Below are 8,844 nucleotides of genomic sequence, written 5' to 3' on the forward strand. Positions count from 1 at the left end.
CTTCACATAACATAACTTCTTGTAACGTTCATAACGTTAGAGAGGATGGTTTTTGGAAACCCATGTCTTTTTGTGTGAATGATTGGGTAACAATGCTTCATTCATGCAAAAGTGTACACAGAGTGAAGAGAACCAAACGTGATAAAGTAAAAAACCATTGGAAAGGTCATGTTCTTGCTTTCAAAGTGATTGACAATGGCTGGGTAGTAGCTAAGGTTCAACATGTATACATGGCCAAGGATATGGTGTTACACTTGGACGAACATCCCACACTACATTCTTACTGTAAGTAAAAAAAAAAACTTATCTATTTGATACAATGAATTTTTCATTCTCCCATTGTTTTTTCTCATTTTTTGATTTCGTTCCAGATATATTTCCTTCAACAATTGTGGAATGACAACCTGTGGAGAGTCTATGTGGGACTTTCAAAGAAATGCATAAAGGAATTGCATATGCTATGTATGTTGACAATCCACCTTCTTTTTATAAAACAATGGATTTGTTTGTCTATTTTGCAGAATACAAGGTTCCATCGCGAGAAGGTGCATATGGAGAACTACATCAGTTATCCGTTCCCACCATAAATTCACTTGACTGGGAAGCTCCTGATGCGTGTACTATATCAAGCTTCAAATCCAAGATCAAAGAAGACATCCTTAAAGCTACGTGTCCAGGCAAGATATCGAGAAGGATTAAAGTTCAATGGTTCTTGCTTATACATGTCTTTGTGGCATGTTTCAAAACAATGGACTTGTAGAGGACAAAGACGAGGTGGCTTAATAAAAGACTTTCTATGAATGAACAGGATAATATACTTGGAGACAGATGGAATACCAAAGAAACTTTCCATATTGGCAATAATATTAGTTCTAGAGTAAGCCCAAATTCTATGTCTATCTTATATCAACTATGTCGTCAATCATTAGTTTTGGGTTATGACTATAGGAGATGGAGAAGCAAACTAGGTAGTTTGGTTCCTCTCGACTCTGAGAAAAATTGTCCAGAGTTTGAACTAAAGGTCTCAGTCCATCCACACACTGAGCATAGAAGCCTTATAGTAACAACCAATTGGAGACTACAGGATGTTAGAGAATCTCTTGAGTTTCTTGATGAAACATATCCCGAGTATAGATTCAAAGTCGATGGAATTGTGGTGAGCGCAAGGATGGAGAGTTCAACCTCTTGCATCACATGCTTTCCCCCAAAAAGAGTTATATTTGAGCCACTTGCAAGGACTTGAAAAAACAAGTTCAATGTTGTAATCATTGCGTTTTGCAAATATATTTATCTTTTCTAACTTGTTGTGATCATTATTTATGTTGTTTTAAACTAACATGACACCATGATACACATTAAAGAATTGAATAGTTGGTATTAAGTATTTGAAGTACAAAATTATGAACCACCAAAGGGTATATATTCATATGGACAAAATGAACAAGTGTACATAACTTTTTGTGGAGTAATCAATCATGAAACTCCACTTTTCTTTTTGCCTGAGAGGATTCTGCATCCTCAGAGACCCTTTTTCTTTTGTGTTCACGATGAGGTGAGTCAGTTCAGAGGGGGTGGTGGTGACTTGGGCTCCTTAGGGCTTGGCACGGGGAACTTAGCAGGGGTTGGTGCTTTGGGCTCTTGAGGAGTGGTTGGCTTGGATGACTTGGTAACCTTCTTTGGCGGCATAAATGGTAGTTTGAAAGGTGAGCTATGTGCCTTACTTTTCTTAGCTGAACGATGCTTTTGAGCCTTGAATTTCAATGGTGAGTGGAATGGCTGGCCCTTTGTATCTGCTTTGGGACATTTGACTACTCAAAGGGAAGGGGTCAAGAAAAAATCGCCAATGACATCTTCAATTTGAGGACAAGGACTCTAGTTCAAGCTCTAGTAAAGAAGAGAAGAGACATCAAAAGACAATTGCAAATCCCAGTAGTCTCCATTAACGTTTTCTATTTTCAGCTCTTAGCCTCTCAGATCCAACTTCCAAGAATTTATCACAAGATCCCATCGACATCTCAGTATCTAGATCCATTGTATCAGCATTTGTGCAATCTAAAGAAAATACCTCTCTAGCAATAGAGAGGGGGGGGGGCCTCGGAGGGGGGTTTGGACCCATTTTGGTGTTAGTCTTCTCTCTCTCTCTCTCATACAAAACCTTCACTCACAGTATCATTCTCTCTTGATATCTTGATCTACTAAATCTTGTTACTATCATATTGACATCATTCGTCAGGTGACTAGAGAAAGTACTGCAGTCATTTCATCTTTTGGACATGTAAAACAATCCACACTTGAGAGAGCACATGTGAAAAAATCATTTTAGGAATTTGCATTTCAAATGTACATCTTTTTTATAAAGCCATTGAGTAGAACATTGTCAACCTGATCTTTGAAATCTATCAAATAATGACTTTATTCTAATTGAGGTAACCTGTGACAAAGGAGTGGAGTGGCTCCCCTCTTGTACAGTCCACACCGCACCATATTCAACTTGTTGATCCTTTGATAACTTTCAGATTAGTTAGAGCTAAACCAAAAGCCTCAAGGTAAAGCTCTAATATTGGAGGAGAGGAGAATCTGCGAAGTCCTCCTCCTTGATCCACTTGGCATCAAGAGTCGGGCTAATTCTTGAACTTGACCAAATGTCTGCGGATTAGCTTACCTTTCACTTTCCTTTCTTATATGCTAGTACCTGTTTTGAAGTGAGAATCTCTTCCCCCTCTTCCACTTCTGGTTGCTCATTTGGCTCCCTGTTCACTGGCGCTTCACCTTTGAAAGGCCTTAAGAGACTCATATGGAATGCATTGTGAATCTTCCAAGTATGTGGTAATTTCAATTGGAAGGGTACATCATTTATCTTTTCCTATATGTGGAAGGGCCCATAGTATTGCATACTAAGCTTTGGAAAAATCCTCTCCTTACCTTTTTGCTTTTGTAGGCCTGCTTTCTCAAACCGTAGTAGCACCCAATCATTTTGGTCATGTCGATGCTTGTTTGTTGCCTTCTTATGTTGTGCTTGAGACTTTTGCAAAGCCTCCCTTATCTTGGTAAAAGTATTGTCTAGATCTTGTGTATACTATCTGCTTTAAAAATCTTGTCCTCGATGCTCAAAATCAGTGGAACCTTTCAGACACTCTCTACAATCTCAAATGGCCCCTTCCCCGTAGATGTGTGAATTGTGTTACTCTAAGAAAAGTCCACCAGAGGCAAGTACTTCTTCCATCGAGTTTTACGATTAGAGATATAATATTTCAACAAGTTTAAAACCACTAAGTTGGCTATCTCCAACAATCTTTCTTGATGAAACGAGGACAAAAACATTTTTCGTGGCCTTGATTTTAAGGTTGATATGAGGATTTATGCCAAAATTTGAGATATTTGTCAAGGTTTATAATAGCTAGAATGTCCAATTTTTAACCTTGAAAATTAAGGGCCAATGAATATACATTTTGGATTTCTCATTTTTCATTAAAGGAGTTACACTACAAACTGGAATATGTGAGCATAGGAGCCTTAGCTTATGTTCTCATGCTATAAAATTTTTTTAGACAATATATTATACGATTGTAAAACATTTTTTTCTTATTATGGCTATGAAGTTCTAGAAGTAAGGGCTATAGGACTTATTATTAGCAAAATAAGGTTTCTTGAGTCGTTGAGATACAATATTTGTAGAAGATGTTGCATATCCATGGACTTCTTGTAGCAAAGAGATGGTTGCAAGCCCATATGACACATATGGTACCTTATTGCCTCTTTTACAAGTTTACACTCACATGCACAAAAAATGAGACATTTATTGAGTATATGCAAATTTTTGGTTAAGTGCACATGGTTGCAGAAGATGAACCATAGGCTTGATGGTTAGTATAGATTGTGATATTTAGTATCGATCGAGCTACTTCAATGTCACTGTCTACCGATAGGGTGAGGATTGCCTTATTTAAATACCAACGATTACAGGCTATTGATTCCAATTTTGTAGTCTCACGTGTAAGGAGAATTAGGAATAATCTAAGGATTAAGCATCAACAAACCATTAGCTACAAGCTACACTATAAACCTTGAGTTTCTTAATCCATGGGAAGGGTCAATGCCACAAATTTGCTTGCTGATACATATTCCAACTATAATAGTTGTTTTGATATTGGGGTCAAACAAAGAAGATTCATTTTGGAACACATGATGATGGAGGGGCTTGCCAAGTCATGATGTTGAGAACTCCATGAGGATTTAATTGGGGATAATAGTATGCCTCACTAGAGGCAATATTATGATGAAATTTCTCTTTGTCCTATTTAATACATGTTGCTACTTTTCAAAGCATAAACAAAATAGGTAAAACATTAAGTTTGGAATAGAGATTTGAAGGGGGTCCACTCAAATGTGTTGAGCTACATTGTTATCCAAAATATTGTTGAAGTGTGCAACTTCACAACATCTCTACAAAGGTGTGAACAATGGCTTAACTAAGAAGCAATGGTTGACTCGTGTAAAATACGATGTGACAACGGTGGAATGGCATGCTAAAGTATGCCTCCCATGATGATACATTCGATCATTGTACAAGTTGGTGAAAGATCCACGAGATACACTTATACCACTCAGTTATAGCATCTATAAAACCTTGCTACAATTGGCCTAGGACTTCTTGGTTTTGGCTAGGATGCTTAGTGTACCAAGTTGAGCCTAAAGCCCAAGATGGGCTTGGACTAGTACATATGTTCCATTATGTATTGAGTCTACCATTGGGAAAGAGCCAATATTGTGAGAGAAAAATTGAGGGTCAATGCTCAGAAATCTTTACATAGCATAGGGATGAAGCATTAGCAAACCATTAGCTACAAGGTACACTATACACCTAAGGCTGTTTAATCCAAAGCCCAAGTAATTATATGTAGGGCTAACTTGTCTTTGTACATGACATACAATGTCTTGTGTGCTCTTAAGCTACTTCTCCAAGTTGTGTGCGTTCCTACAGCCATACTTTCGTCATAGATGTCTTTAAAAGAATTTGAATGACCTTGATGCGACTGTCTTGCACCATGTTACAAGAAGGAGCTTGAACTTTTGCCTATATTTGGCTTCTCGGTTACATGAGCTTGAATTCAAATCTCCAAGAAGAATAATAAAGACCTAAGTATATTTATAGGTGTTGGACTCGAGAACATATCAAAGTAACTGCTTCCTTTTGCACATTGAGAAGACTCATATTGGAACAAATGATTCATTTCATGCTGATGGAGTGATTCATTTCATGCTGATGGAGGGGGGCTTGCCAAGTCATGATGCTGAGAACTTCATGAGAAGCTAATTAGAGGGATAGGGATCTTGACAAAATTCTCGGGAAATTTTTCCTCTTGGTTTTGGTGGGCATTTTATCATCTTAAGTACTTTGCTGGTTTTGGAAAGGCAAAAATGGGAGTTGCCCTTCAAAAAACACGAAGAGTCTTGAACTCAAGTCCTGTTATTTAAGAGGGAATTGGGTCTACCAGAGAGAGAGAGAGAAAGAGAGAGAGAGTTCCAATATGATGCCCTACACACATACACCTTAACATACCTATGAATGCATTTGAACAAATCCCTACTTTTTACCTTCTTCAAAGCTCAAGCTTCAACCAGGCACTATCACTACACCTATACAGAGTTGAAACAGGCACCCTCTCATGTTGAGGACGTTTTCATCATCGGTCTCATCATATGGAGCGCCGAAAGTCAGATATCCTCCCCGTCCAAAGCGAAGTGGGGCAAGTGAGTTACCAACTAGCCAGTCATGTGCTTGCTACCTAGAAGTTACATGGACAGCTGACCTCAAATGGTTAACAAACCTTCTAAGCAGCTGCACTTCCTAGTAATGTTATGTCTCGAAACACAGGAAGCCTTCGCCTAGCATGCGTCTGTGACTGCCGCGACGAATTCAACAAAGGGATGGCTAGGATGGGGGCAACACGGAGAGGTGAAAGGGTACCTTCATCCACATTTTGGGTTCCCAAATGGCTACTTCCTTGACTATCCGCACATGCACTCCCCGCTGCAATCCTGTCATCATCTTGACCATGATAAGCAGCTGCCACTCTCCCAATCATATCCTCATCATCTTTGTTCTTGGTTGTTCTGATGTGTGCGTGCTCATCTCTAATAATTGCTTCAGAGAGAGTGATTGTATTGCTTCTGCCATCACATACTCTCTTGGAACGGCTATGCGAATGCACTCCCTCCTCATTCAACAAACTGGCAGTCCAGAGAGCGGTTGTTCTCGCTGAAGTCTCGCCAGAGCCAGTCAACATCGACATTGCGGATGCTTGACGCATGAGCTCCTGCGCTCGTTCATATGACTTCAGATGTGAGCCTGAATTGGCTCGCTTGTTGTTGGACAAGGAAGCCCCTTGAAGAACGGCCATGGCCTCTTCTGCTTTGCCTTGCTTCATCAAGCAAACGCCTAAGTTGCACGCCTTGTTGCTGTCAACCTCCAAGGCCAGTGCCCGCCTGCACAAATTGCTACCTCCTTTTCAATGCCCTCATGAGTCATGCAGTACTTCGACAATATACAAAACAAGGGGTGAACCTCACCTGTAAGCAGATTCGGCATCTTTGTAGTTGGATTGCTGCATGTATGCCCAACCAAGATTACCCTACAAAGTTAATATCAGGCGGGGTCATGAGGGCTAGACCTAAATCTCGTGAGCCCGCACACCCACACACAAGTAAAACTCTGTGTGTGTGTTTTTTGTTCCGAGAAAGGGGAGTTGGGGGGGGCGGGGGGGGGGGGGGGGTTTGCTGCATACCAGGAGCCTAGCAACTTCTTGCTCCACAGAAATTTGAAACTTTTTGCCTTGCGATCGTGCAGTCTTGGTGCGCTTTCCATTGAAACTGTGGCAATTTTGAAAGGCCCTGAGCTTGCGAATCAACAGCGCAATTTGATCATCCAGACGGCCGCTGCTCTAAAAGCAGGAATTGATACATAACAACCCACACCCACACCATCAAGACTCTCATTTGTTATCCATAATTTAGACACAACACAGATATGCCATTGAAGATGCCTTCCACTGGTACCTTGTACAGATCGAGAAGGACGTTGTCGAGGGAATCTTGGGCAGATTCCGAGCAGCGGGAGCGAAAAGTGCAGACAGCGAGAATGGCATCACGGGGCCGATTCTGCTGCTTGAGAACAATGGCTAAATCCTTCAAGGCGCTGTCCACGCGATCTCCAGCCTCCAGAGAAGCCCAGAACAGAGCAATGGCCTTCTCTGGCTTCCTCTCCACAAGCTGAAGTGCAGAAGCAATGTGCATACGTATGTTAGACCTCTACGCTGGCCAATTAATGGTCTATGTAGCACTCATTTGGCGATAATCCACAATCTGATTAGCTCTCTGTGTGTGTGTGTGTGTGTGTGAGAGAGAGAGAGAGAGAGAGAGATGATCGGAAATGAGCTCACAATTGGGTACCTGAGCATGCTTTGCCCGAACGTAAAAGCCATCGCCTGCAGGCACCTTGTGGACAACATGAAATGGCGCTCTCCCCTCTTCCTCTGCAGCTGCCATTGAGAGAGAGAGAGAGAGAGAGAATGTGCGCACTTCTGTCTGTGTGCGTTCAAGAGTGCGCTCTCTCTTAGCTACTCCGCCTTTGTAATAAGAGTAGTATGCATCTAGCCGCTTTCACGTCTAGGTTCATCCTCATGATAATGAAAAGGGTGAGCGTTCTAAAATGAGGTTCCTACGGTAGGCACTACTCAGGATGTTATAACATGTCTAAATGGCAAAGTCACATATGAGGCAATATTTGAAACGGACACTTCTACTCTCCTCCTTCAAAGCACAAAGCTAAATCTCGAACTTGGCATACATATGATCGGGTGATCCAAGAATAATGACAAACGATAACCTAAACATGTGAAAGAAAGGTGCCATGACTACTCTGCAAGGAATGGATTTCTGCAGGTAACAAATCAATTCAATTTAAGGAATTAGATAGTAAAACTATTGAATGGTAATAAAACCATGAACCAGTATACAATGAGCTTGAAATGAGTTTCTGATGTGTTTGGTATACAAAGACAACACCACAAAGCATCACTTCCATCTTAGTCATAGTCCCTAGGCTGATTGTTGATCAGTTGCTCTATGTTTGTGACCAGCCTCACCCAACCTCAGTCCAGTAGCGTATAGCACAGCAATCTCGAACCAAGAAGGTGGTGTTCTTCAAGATTCCATGGTGTAACCCTCCTTCCCAAGCCCTAAGCACCCCAGCGGGAAGAAAGAACTGCGAGGTAAGAGATAGAAGAGGTGAAAGAAGTATTTTTTAAGCAAGAGAATTTATATATATGCTACTCCTCTAATTTCTCTAGTTAACCTCCTTTGTCATGTACCTTTGCTCAAGGACTCGTGATATATTTATCCTTCCTTGATCTATATCTATGACTGAGATATTTAAATAACAATAACCCTTGATCTTTTATAGAATTCTCTATTTTTGGTTTCAATTCTTTGACTGAGATGGTCCATAAGCACTTAAAATCAACTTCACTTGTTCTCTTTTATTTTCTCGAGACTTAAATGGCCAAATGAAGATGGAAAATACTTTTAGAAGGTTAGAAATTACTTTTTATGACATTATCTCTCCCTTAAAATCATAGTCATCCTTGACTATGGAGTAGGGAAATTAAAATCATAGCTTTTCATGTTGCTTTGGGTAGCGGATCCCTTTTTACCCATCAACATTCTTCTACAGTGGTGACTAATTTCATTTGGTGCTTGGAAGGCTTAGTTGTCACAAGTATGTCTTTACCTAGCCCTTATCAGCTTTCATAGTAGATTGGCAAGGTCTACTAGGCGGTTGAGAGA

At 40.5% G+C, this 8,844-nt stretch overlaps 1 protein-coding gene across 1 annotated transcript; it reads right to left on the reverse strand.

The window, feature by feature from the left end:
• Nucleotides 1-5,170: 5,170 nt before the first annotated feature.
• On the reverse strand, nucleotides 5,171-7,679 carry LOC147424524 (protein SULFUR DEFICIENCY-INDUCED 1-like). Its single transcript, XM_086500221.1, has 5 exons — nucleotides 7,450-7,679; nucleotides 7,057-7,269; nucleotides 6,786-6,941; nucleotides 6,571-6,632; nucleotides 5,171-6,486 (listed from the first exon to the last, which is right to left on the reverse strand). Exons 1-5 carry the CDS (start codon nucleotides 7,543-7,545, stop codon nucleotides 5,832-5,834), a joined length of 1,182 nt encoding a protein of 393 aa, XP_086356347.1. The 5' UTR covers nucleotides 7,546-7,679; the 3' UTR covers nucleotides 5,171-5,831.
• Nucleotides 7,680-8,844: the final 1,165 nt, after the last annotated feature.

This window comes from Adiantum capillus-veneris, chromosome 25, assembly GCF_014529385.1.
Source record: "Adiantum capillus-veneris isolate H3 chromosome 25, ASM1452938v2, whole genome shotgun sequence".
Taxonomy (NCBI): domain Eukaryota; kingdom Viridiplantae; phylum Streptophyta; class Polypodiopsida; order Polypodiales; family Pteridaceae; genus Adiantum; species Adiantum capillus-veneris.